We start from the raw sequence: 12,764 nt of genomic DNA, 5'->3' as shown, positions 1-12,764 counted from the left end.
TCGTCTTCCCCACCACACACACAAAGTATTTCCTTCTTGAATAAATCATGAAAGGGAAAGAGCTGTGGGGGTGTAAATTTGCTTTGCTTTCAAAAACTTTCACTCTGCCCACTGGGACAGATCAGCATTAAACCCAACACTCGGAAAGATTTATACTAGCATGGCCTGACTAGAGAGAGAGAGAGAGATTCATTCATTGAGTTACTGATTGATTGATTCATTCATTCATTTATTCAGGTATTGGACATTTGGCTCAGTGATCCTGTCCCAACCTGTAGGCAATTATGCATTTCTACTTGTTATTGGTACTTACTTCCTATGTGATACCCCACTCCGTCTGTGTACAGTCAGGTGGACTAGCTTAATGTTCTGTCAGTGTTGAAGAACGTATACTTTACCTTGAACACTGGACTTGATTGCTTGAGTAGACACAGTATAAAAGCGGCTGAATGCACTCTAATGTTGTGGATGTGCAGTACCTTACACAATAATTATAGTGATTTATAATTGTCTGATCTGATATGGAGGAAGGGTCTCCTTTCACATCTATCACTGTGTTCTCTGTGAAATACTTACTTACTATAACTCTATGATAATGGGGATTAATAAGTACATTAGTACTACAATGTAGTTAGTACTACAATGACTGAGAAACATGAGGTGATAATTAAAATGTTGTGGTAGTACGTTTGGGTGTGACGCCAAGCATCTCCTCTGAGACCTAGCTCTTTCAGCTCTGGATCACAGGGGATCTAGTGGACTCATCCGTCACAGTGATCTGTGTTCTCCCTACGCCCCAAGCCATTGATTACATCGATCCTTAATGAGGCATTTATCCTCGGGCCTGACCTCTGGTCTGACCCCCGCTGTCTGACCTGGAGGAGATGTGATGTGGAGACTGAGACATGTACTGACGCTTTTATCCAAAGTGACTTACAACAAATACATTTGTCTAAGTAAGTGAATCATCGATACATCAGTCATCACAAGAAAAACAAATCTATGCTAGGACCAGGGGCCATTGGCAGTCACAATGCTAGAAGCAAGAATTACTTATTTTCTTTTTTTTTATAGTCACAGTAGAGAAACTAACCCTAACCCTATTATTATTATTGTTGGGTGTGTAAAACAGTAATAACCATTGTTGGGTTACAGTCACTTTGCACTGTTGTCAAGACATGTCTTCATAATCGTTACTTATTACAGAAGAGTTACCATGACTAGACAATTATTCATATTGGCATGTTTTTGAGAAATATCTTTTAGACCGTGTTTAGAGTTCCAGTATTGATGGAAATATTGAGGTAGAATCACAGTATGAGAAATGAATACATGTCTATCCAAAGACTTTCCGTGGGTGGATGTTTTGCTGAGAAAAACACATATTGTTTGATGTTTAGGCAATTATACAACTAGATGTGATAATGATTCTTCGCAGAGCTGTCTCTTTTCAGCACCCCACTGACTCCCTATTCCCTATTACAAAAGCACAGCATAACTTTGCTTTGGCTGTGCTGACTGGAAAAGAAAAACACATGTCCATGATAACTTTAGACAGGCTTCATCTTTGAGATTAGAGTCTGTCATCTCAGCAGAGAACAGGCAGTCTAGGAATCGTTCTCACTTTCCGCTTCGCGATATGCGGCAAGCCAGTAAGAATGGGAAGTAATGAGATGGGCATTGTGTTGTTTTGCTTGCTCGCTCTCTCTCTCTTTCTCTCTCTCTCTCTCTCTCTCTGCTTGACAGAACGAACCAAAGAGGCTTCGGTGATTGCATTGTCTCCTCCAGATTACAGGAGTTGAGCCACCACCCCATCATCCTCTGAATAAGAACTCTTTATCTTTGAGATTAGAGTCTCATTGTATCTCATCTCAGTGTCGAGCAGGCAGTCCCGTCGCCCCCAGTACTCTACACTAGGTTGAGGAAGACATCAATATATCAAAATATGACAAGAGCGAGTGGGGAGGAAAAGGATGCAGCCATAGCATGAATCTTCCTACATTTCCCTGCTACATGAGGGGGGGAATAGATGCCTGCAAGCTTTTTGTCTTTTCAGTTAATCTTTGTGATCTGACATGATGAATGCCTGTGACTCTCTGGCTGGCTGACTAGCGAGTCTCTGGAGCAGAATTGGACATGACACTTCTACCTCCATTAGGGCCTTGGACCCTGTGTTCTGGTCTGGAGCAGGCAGACTGTGGCAGCCAGGCAGGGGAAGTGGGCCAGCCCTGAACACTGAATGCCAGGGGCATCTGTAACTAGGCCCCAGTTTCCATGTTCTGTATGGGGAATCGAAGCCGAAGTCTGCCCCAAAATGGCAGATGGTCTAGAGCAGTCACCTGTGGTGGTGGTGATGATGATGACGATGAGAGTTTTCGAAGAATTTGAGGCTGTGGTTGGATTATTTGCTTGAATGCGCAAACAGACTTTAAGAATGTTTGCCGAACCACCAAAGCCTTCCTCTGAGCTCACCAAGCTGCTGCAGCCTGATAACAGCGGCTGTTATTCGATTTGTATTGCCAAAAGCTATGTAATCAATGACTTTAATGTGGAGTAGATGCCACACAGCTGAAGCAGTTGGTGTTGGGATTTTTTTCTCCATTTAGAGAGCTTAGTCCAAGAAGTAGTAATTACTACAATTTCCTCACATAAATGTTTGTTTGTATACAGTTGACTTGCAGAGTTTAACTGCAAGTAAGTTACCTCCCTTTTTTTCAATCTCTTTTTAAAACTAACCACACTGGATAGGTCATGTTTTACAGCACAATATCACAGGTTTTCTTCTCCTCCTCATCTCCTGACAACCCAAGTCTGTCTCAAACGTTGGCCCTTGATGTTGAGCAGACATCACAGTGAGTCAGGTCCTGAAATGCCAGAGCGCTGCAGGCTGTCACCCCTGCCTTCCGCAGGTCACACCGGGGGCGATAAGCATGGGCCGACCCAGGAACACGGCTCTGCACACGTCACACCAGATGAATCACTCCCTGCAATGTTCAGAAGGAGGTTGGGTTCCTCGCTGCATAGTAAATGGTAAATGGACTGCACTTATATAGCGCCTTACTTATAAAGTAAAAGCGTGAGCTAAGCGATCATTGGAAACTGATGAGATCACACTATTATGTGACAGCTGCTGGTGAAAGGGGTAACAAGCCGAGGCAGCCGATTTAATGTTTGGACTTTTATTTCGAAGAATGTAAATACATTTCAGCGTTGTTGAAAATCAATGACACACTCGCTAGTCAACTAACACAGCTTGTTTTGTGAGCCTGCTAACAATGTAAAGTAGTAATAGTTAACTAGGTAGCAGTGGGGATTACCCACCGAATCCATTGCAGTGCAATTTTTTGGCTTGACTAGCGAGTGTGTGATTTTCAACAATGTTGAAATGTATTTCCGTTTTTCAAAATAAAAGTCTGAACATTTTGATTGGAGACTTGTTCCCCCTTTCACCAGCCACTGTCACAATTTGTACATCTTTCATGAAAAGAGGAAATATTACGTAACATAAAGTATATACAATTTCAAAAAAAAATATTGAATTAATTAATCAATTAACATTTTACATGAATAAGCATTCAAGCATGAATAAAAAGCTACATTAATTTAATTTATGCAATGGTACAAAAATTGGCAAAATACATGAAAAACTGCCGGTATGCACTCGGTATTCAGCCAAGTGTTTCCTTAATTAAATGCGTATTGCACTCGGTGTAAGAGGTAGTATTGAGTAAAGTGACCGTGTGCTTAAGTTTAGGTAGACGGGCACAGCTGTCCTCTTCCAGACACTGCTTTCCCAGAGCAGTGAGGTCAGCCCTGTGGGGTCAGTGGCCGTCAGCGATCACCCTGATACAGCCAGTAAATTATAGTCCATTATTATGGATCAGCCACTCCATCACCGGAGGTTCGACTCCATCATCTGTCCCCCAATCCTGGAGCTCAATGAATATTCTCTCTGATCAGCTTCTCGTTAGCTTCTCATTCACCTTGGCAACCTGACATACTATCAGTCAGCAACTCACCAAGAGCCGGAGCTTTGGAATGTAACCTCCGTTATCCCACTTAATAGAGTAGGGAGAATTGAAAGGGTAGACTATTTAAAGCTTTAATACTTAAAACTGTATTAACTGGTACTTTTAGTAGGTGTTGGATGGTGAGGGAATTAGCACATCTTTTCAATTAAAAATATATCCTCTATCTGCAGCTGTGATACGGTAGCGTAATGTAATGGACATTTTATACAGTTATTAATGCACTGGTCAAGTTGAATGGCTTTGTTACTCTGAATTACCCAACTTATTCAGCTTTTGAAAAGGTTGAAACAGTTCTTACCTCACCTCTGCTGCATTATTAGTCTTGATGAGATAGAGAGAGACTTATTCTGAGCTTTTCACCAAGGCTCTATGGTATCAGACAGTGATGCAATAGCATTACATACCTCCTACCTTTTTCTTTTTTCCTTTTTTTCTCTTTACCTGAGAGCTGAGGCTCTCAGAGGGGAGGTGGATAAGAACAGCGACAAGTGGTGACTGACTGAGCTGCTTTGAAGATGTAATAATGAATTTCACATCTGTCCCCAGGGGTAATTGCTCACATCAGAATGGGGCTGGCTTTTGGCTGCTCTACCAGGAAACCATATGGCCTTTGATCTGGCCTTGGCCAGCAGCACAATTGAGCGTACTGATGCATGTGGGTGTTAATTCACCAACTAAACATGGTTGTCAATTCACCAACTTTACTGTATCTGTATTTACAATATTCTATTTGATTCTATATTTCTCTCCTAGCTCTGGTAACGTGAACTTACCAGAGGCCTATGTGCCGTGAAATGAAATAAGCACATGTGATCCCCCTGCTTTGTGAGGCTCTGTCCTCTGTGTCATTTGAGTGTGAACAATAGGAGGTGATCAGAGAGTCTATGGGAACTGTTTTTAATGGGTTTACTCTACATGAAAGGACTTGATTATGTAAGATAATTGTGTAGCTGTCTAGTGACTTTCTTTACAAGAGAAACTGTTTAATTCATGGACATGAGAAACTCAACTTTCTTTTTGGATTGCTGTGATTTATGTTGTTGGTTTTTCTGTGTGTTTTGTATACACATTTGGCCCCAATACCCACATATAGGACCCCTGCTGTATCTATTAAAGTTGCATGTATTCATAAAAAGCTCCCCCCCCTTCCAGTGTGCTTATTAAATGCCCTCCAGACCCACAGGGGTCTTGTTGTTGTCTTGTTAGTCACCTACCCCATCTGGGTTTTCATCTACAAAGAGTACATAATCCCCCCACCATCCCTCGAAAGATATTGGTGTAGACATTCCCTCCAGAGGTTCCTTAGACTGGAGAAGGCTGCAGCACTCTCTCCAATAACCCATATGTGACACGTTCTAGTCTTTTGGTCCGCATGTCGGTAACCAATCAAAATGTTCCGACTTTTCTTTTGAAACACGGAACTACGTTTCAACGTTGTTGAGAATCAACACAAACCTTGCTAGTCAAGCCAAAATACTGCAACGCAATGCATTCGATGAGTAATCCTCACTGCTACCTAGTTAACTATGACACTACGGTACTTTACATTGTTAGCAGGCTCACAAAACAAGCTGTGTTAGTTAACTAGCGATGTGTCATTGTTTTTCAACAACGCGGAAACGTATTCACATTTTTCGAAAAGAAAAGTCTGATCATTATATCAGATCCCGATATGCGGACCAAAGCATTAGAACGTGTCACATATGCCATTTATGCCATTTAGCTGTCGCTTTTATCCAAAGCGACTTCCATTGCAGTGAGTGCATACGTTCTTAGTGTAGTCCCAGCGGGAATGGAACCCCCAACGTTAGCGGCATGCTCTACCAACTGAGCCACAGAGGACCAGACTGAGCCACAGAGGACCAGACTGAGCCACAGAGGACCAGACTGAGCCACAGAGGACCAGACTGAGCCACAGAGGACCAGACTGAGCCACAGAGGACCAGACTGAGCCACAGAGGACCAGACTGAGCCACAGAGGACCAGACTGAGCCACAGAGGACCATGGCAGAGAAAGAGCTTCGATCGACTGACTCCCTGGAGCCTATCCTGACAGTCTTCCTCTTGTTGATTTCACCTCTGTGTACAGGAATAGTATCAAGTTTGTGCAAAGTACATCTTAGCAGGTAGAGTCTTTCTGTAATGTTTTTCTTCTGACTAGCTTCTGTCTCTGGTGACCCTTAGACATTGAAAAGCTGTTCTTTCAGCTGAATCGCTTCTTTTTCAACTCCCCAAGGACAGCTCTTTAGAAAAAGCATTGCCGTTGACTTCAGCTCATTGCAGATGAACTTCTCCGCCGCTGAGCTACTGAATAGATAATGAGTCGTCTGGCATTAACAACTTGTCCTCACAATACTGTAGAACTATGCGTACTCAGCACCCTGTGCACCCTTTCACCCCATTCAGGCGTAAACGTTAAACTTCAGTTAAAGCTGGAGGGCTGCAAACTCCACAACAAGGTAGACAAATGAGTAGCTCTGGGTATTCATTGTCACATTGATCTGTGAGTTCCCCAGTTCAGCCTCACGGCTCTCTTCCCATTCGCTTCTGCCTAACAGCATTTGTCATTACAAGCCTCCAGTCACTGGTATGCAATTCTCTAACCTGTTATGAATCATAAAGCTGCATAAGGGTAATGCGATCAAACCCTTGAGGTGACGAGGCTCATAACTCCAGCATGCCATGGCATTTCCGGTCCCAAGCTTATGGAGAGGTTTAGACAGGTTCAGGTCATATTTGCATTGGATTTGCATTCGGGTTCAGATTTTTACATTTCGCCTTGGGTTACAATTTCCCTCTCATCCCCTCTAATTTGTGTCGGAAGCAGAAATAGATCCTGTATATACATATTTACAGTAATATGTCCAGGAGTGAACTCAGTGATGCGGATAGCTTCTTCTTCCAGAAGCTCCGTTCATCTGAAGTCTCTAGACAGCCATGTGTGTCTAAGCTGTACACTTAACACACAGTACGGGGCGGAGGTCAATGCATTTAGCACACCATAAAAGTATTTTTTTGTTCAAATTAATCGTTGACCTGCCTTACGATAAATCCTGTCTTACTGCTCCTTAGAAAAGCAGCAAGACTTCAGTGCAGACCTCAGAGTGGCCAACACGCTGTGCTTTGAAAGGTTTGTGCGGCATGCTCTCTCTGCTTGGCCTCTTATTACAGCCAGGAAATGGATGCAGTGTGAATATGGCCATGCTGGTTCGGGGGATTGTTAAGGACTGTCTCTCAGCAGGAGCGGTACATGAACTGTTCTGACGTTGTGAGCAGTTTGGCTTAACTGGAGAGCAGCACCAGACAAGCACGAGCCATGTTCCCAGTGCTACACAGGCCCATTCTGCTCTACATATTGCAGCCATATTATTCTCTGTGTTATTCAAGTAACCATTGGATCTGCAACATATTGTGGCACAATAAGTGGGAGTTTTAAATGTATTTCAGCAAAAATAAAGAATCATCAGATTCAACCTGAAAGTTCTCAAAAGTGACATTTATTGCAAAGAACAGATGGTAAGAGACGAAAGCGAGGCTCCTGCTTGGTTTTGGTGAGGCTCTGTTTTGGAGGATTTACAGCCTTGTGTTTATGAACCTTTTTAATAAAAGCCCGAGGCTAGCTTATTTGCTTTTGAAATCCTCTTTAATCCATATTGAACTGAGCACGGCTTTCCTGGGTGATTTGTTGTCGTATTGACACTGCTGTTTTGCTTTCCAGGGACTCGAGTCCTTGATTAAAGTCATTGGTCCGCTGTAGTGTTGTTGACGTTTTGGAGAAGATTTTGTGAGGGCCCAGATTGATTTAGACTTAAATCACTAGACTTGTTGACTTGTGTTGGTGGCCCTGGGTAAAGATTTGGTTTCATATTGCGTATCTCTACAGTATAACTACTGTAGTACAAATCTGGTCTGGACATCGTACTCTGTCGTAACATTGATTGAGTGTCAAAGATTTAATGTGACCGAAATGTGTATAATATTTCAATGCCAAGTATCGCTTGTATTAATTCATGACATAACATCCTTCTGATCTATTGGAATAAACTTTGGCTGTCAGATGGATATCAGATGCATGTGGGAGACTCTTCTATTGATGGATGTTAACTATTAAACTGTCATGGCAGTTGAAGGCCAACCAATACTGAGGTGCCATTCAGAGATGTAGAGACCCTAACTCACCTGTGTGTTGTGATACAGTATATACAGTATCGCTACATTAATTCTGACAGAAAAATGGGACCCTCCTGCCTTGAAATGTATCAGGACTGCTAAATTCTCACTCTGACTCAAGACTCTAAATGACTCATGCAGGGAAGGGATGGGGGGGGGAAACTGCTCTCAAGTTGCTTCAGGCAATGTGTTCAGTATGGCAAACACATCATTCTTTTGCAGCTGGAGGTCCTAGGTTTAAGTATCCTGTATTCGATGACAACAAAGGGGCAACAAACAAAGTCTCATTTCATCCTCATTGTGGACAAATAGCAATCAATCTCAGGTACCTTGAGGGGTAAATCTGATTGTACTGTATTTTAATTAAGAAATCGAATAGAAGGCCAAAACTAAACTACAGTGGGCTTCACACCATTTGGATTGTGTGTGTGTGTGTGCCATTTCTCAGATGTGTCAAACAAATTGCCAACAGCCCTCTAATGAGCCTGGCTAGACCCCAAAAAACGAGCCGAGCTCTGCCCCCAAGAGGGGTGTCTGTCCCTCTGTCCCGGTTTTACACTGCCTCTGACGGAGTGAAGAGTGACGCTAATACTATTAGTAATAGGGATGTCCCGATCCCATTTTTTCACTACCGATACCGCTCCTGGGCTTCAGGTATCTGCAATACCGATATCAATCCGATATTTGTATTTATTGTTTTACTCCTGAATAATAACAAATACTTCCCCAGTATATAGTCCACAACAACAGTTGGCTATTAAAGACTGCCAGCCTTTATTCAAGCAACAAAAACAGTACTCTGCAGTACTCAGTGACTAACTGGTTTAAAGTTAAAACAATTGAAACTGCAGCATTCAGCATTGTAGAAAAAAAACGAGTTACTGTCAGATTTCTAGTTTTAGTGCCTTCATGTTTTTATTCTATATTTATCTTCTCTTACAAATGGCAAATCAATTATAGCACCCTTTTAAAAAGTGTAGCCTAGAGACGCCCGCTGGTGAGACCAGAAACCAGTCGCAGAATCGAAGGGGTGTCAACAATATCTGCTTTTCGTTTTTTTCATAACAGGCAATTTGGAAGTTTTAAAGTACCACTCGATATAATATACAACAGTTTAACGATCACTAAATACTTATAATCTGTGGGTTGGATTCACTGTTGCCAGAGGCTACCGGTAAGTGATACCTGGCTTGTAAACATAGTGTAGCAACCCTGTTCATTAATGTTCATTAATTAGTCCTTGGGCCAAACCATTTTTCATTACCAAATTCTGGGCAAATTCTAGATGTGATTTTTTTATTCCTATACATCCCTAGATTATGTTTTGATATGATAGACCTTTTGGTTTGGCAGCTTATTAGTGGTTATCACCTCTTAAAGGTATGGAGTGCTTTTCTTCAAAACCGGAGTTTTGACAGAAAAAGTCCCCTGCCATATCTTGCTCCCCTTCGTATGATTCGCGCGTAGCTGTGCTGTGGTTGTGATAGAGACATGAGCCTTTTCATGTTCTTTATGCGCCTGAGTCTCCTAAACAAGTAGAGACCAACCCCGAGTCGATCAATGATTCCTACGATGAGCTATGGTAACTTTCCAGAATATACAGAATATGGCAGTTCATTCGTCATTAGTCACCCTTAGCATAGCCGTTTCTGTACTGTGGGCTGAGCGAAAGCCTGACTGAAATCTTTCAAACAGGTTGTTGTGTTTGAGGTGATCCTGGAGTTGGGAAGCAACTTCCTTCACTAGCAACTTGGACAGGAAGGCAAGGTTGGCGTATGACTTGAGCAGAGCAGAGATACAAACAAACATTCAAATACTCGTGTCGTCTTGAATTTTTTTCCCGATTTCAATGTATGACGCATCATTTGAAAGCTTACCATCTGTAGTTTCAGACTATGTAAACAAACGAAAAATTACGTATTAAGCAAATGGTTTATGATTTCACCAGCTAGCATCATGACATTGTCAGACTCATTACACACAGGCAACTACTAGCCAACTCGTGACCACTGACCACTACTGTCGTCATCACGTGAGTGACACGCCGGATCGCGAGCCCCAGATCGCTGCCTATTTTTTTTCTGGTGCGATCTGCGATCCAGCATTCAGGACCGATAATGCAATATCTCTGCTATGCGATATCAATATCGGATCGGGACATCCCTAGACGCTAATGATGCGAGGCTATATGCTAGCTCTGGCGGGAGTCATCTCAGATTCTATGAACATATCCTAGAGTGGTTGGATTTGGATATCAATCCACTGTTTCCTCAGGTGAATGAGGGAGTGGGCTAGCCTAGCCTAGCGTAATTGGCCCAATGGCCGCATGGTACTGGAATTAATTGGGACTAGAAGGATGTAGAGTACAAGGTGCGCACAAGGGGGTTGTGGTCGGGGCTTTGGAGAAACCACCCACGTTTGGTTAACATTTGGTCACTTTACAGCCTGCCATTCAGTCTGCATAGTGGCTAGTTGCTACTCACATACTTTTTGCTATGTTTTACTCTCTGGAATATATGCTGCTTGTATTATTATTTGATGTTAAAGATCCAGGTGTGTGCTGTTTCTCAAAATCAATATTATACTGTGTCAATGTATTGACCTAGCAGTCTATGATTAGGTGTAATGTTGATGGTGGCAACATTTACATTCCAAGGAGTATACAGTATTTGCTCAGATTTAATTAATTATGTTCTCCCAGGGAAAATGGGTTTCTAAAGCAACATTCAAAGTTTTTTCCCCAGATAAAATCTAAATTACATTCTGCAGTTTATCTAGGGAATTCACCATACCTCCAATTATGTGCTCTTTGTGATAATTTCTGTAAAAGTGTAAACGTGTGTTTCTTTTAATAGGTACTGATTTGAAAGGTTTTCCCCCCCAAAATTAATTTGAAAGAAAAGTTCTGCTACGCCATTTGAATTTTTCTAGCTTTTTCTTCCTCCCACTATTGTAATGTACATACACTCATCTCCCCAGACATTCCACAGATTAATTTCCCACTAAATAATGCAGGACAGAATCTGATTGGCATTCCCTGGAGGGAGGGAAGTAATTAAAGTCAGTTACAGGCGAGAGTAATCCATATGTGAAGGGCTGGCGTGTCATCTCCAGACACGCCATGTTAACTGCATGCTGTTGCCTCCACCGGTCCTGACAAAGTAGAAGAATTAAGTAAAGGGTTGAGTACTGTGTGTATGTGGTCTGGTGGACTCTGAGAGAAACCTTCTGTATCCCACAATGCCCTGGGAAAGGCGTGCCTCATTGATCCTCTCTTCTGACAGGTGGACGATATGCTAAGTGAGGAGATTGGGGAGGATGAAGATGAAGATGAAGATGAGGTGGAGGAGGAGGAAGAAGCAGCAGCAGCAGCGACACCACAGAGCAGCAGTCCGAGCACAGAGAGAAAGAAACACCCCCAGGCTATGAGCACAGTCATAGAAGAGAAGACGCAAACGCCCACTAGTGAGGGGGGTAGTCTGACAGGCAGCGTGCCACGGTAAGGGCCACCAAAGCACTACCATCACAACACTCAAGTCTATTTGCTGACGTCACTATACACAACAATAAAAGTCTAATCAGTAAGCCCAATAATGACAGCTGAAAGATATGTTTCTGAAAGTGTAGTTTGGTCACTAGACTGTGTCCAGTCAGTAGGGGTGTAACGGATCGCCCTCCACGGTACGGCGCGCATGTGTACCGTGGATCAGTTGCAAAATGTAAACATTAGTTAATATCTCTTGTGGATCACAATGTAGAGTTGCCATGAAAAGATAGACGCCACAATTGCGTGCTTTGTTTTACTCTAAAGCGCAATGATAGGTTGAAAATGCAAAAAAAAAAAGAATCTGTTGTTTACTCACTACACGTGAAGCTGGGAATCCACAACAACAAGGCTGCATTCGTAAATTCGCTCTGGAATCTGATCAGCATTCAAGGAACGCCTCTTGTCCAATCAAATTACTTGGTCCCTTTATGACGTCGGACCCCGTGTGCGCTCCGGCGCTCTCAAAGCGAATTTACGAACGCGGCCCAAGTGTATCATGGCAAGCTAGTTACGTTGTTCGGCGGAGAAGGACTCGTAATGCCTCCCTCGTCGTTTAAATCCCATGTATGGGAGCACTTTGGCTTCTCTGTCAATAATGACGGGAGGCACGAAAAAGGTAGCTCGACAACAAGCATTTTTTTCATACCATGTTCAAAGGAAGGGTTCACTTTATTATTTAGTTAAAAGTGGCATAAAACATGTTTATTTGTCTGCTTTAAAGAGCCCAGTGATTCACTGCTGCAACCAGGCGCCTCCCTCTCTCATATTGCACTATAATTTAAGTTGAATGTGTATTTCAGTATAATATGCAATGTTTTTGTGACTCAAAAAACGTGATCCGATCCGTGAGTTAGGTGATCCGTTACACCCCTACCAGTCAGTGTGTGAACATGCCACAGACCCCATCACCTTCAGAAAGCCAGGACGTGTTGCCATGGAGACAGAGAACAACTAGACGGTGGGGGTCTTGTCATGCAAGGGTTTGGGCCAGGTGGTCAAAATGCTATGCATCCAGA

The 12,764-nt window shown here is 42.7% G+C and overlaps 1 protein-coding gene across 1 annotated transcript in view; it reads left to right on the top strand.

The window, feature by feature from the left end:
* ctdp1 (CTD (carboxy-terminal domain, RNA polymerase II, polypeptide A) phosphatase, subunit 1) overlaps positions 1–12,764 on the top strand; it is a gene marked incomplete at both ends in the record, with an annotated part of 62,641 nt that overhangs the window by 22,926 nt on the left and 26,951 nt on the right. Inside the window, one exon of the mRNA XM_080531763.1 lies at positions 11,486–11,700. Coding sequence (XP_080387889.1) covers positions 11,486–11,700 — 215 coding nt within the window. The remainder of the gene's footprint in view (positions 1–11,485; positions 11,701–12,764) is intronic.

The sequence above is a fragment of the Nansenia antarctica genome (assembly GCF_963989245.1).
Source record: "Nansenia antarctica genome assembly, chromosome: 5".
NCBI classification, from domain to species: Eukaryota; Metazoa; Chordata; class Actinopteri; order Argentiniformes; family Microstomatidae; genus Nansenia; species Nansenia antarctica.
This window is presented reverse-complemented; position numbering and strand designations above follow the sequence as displayed.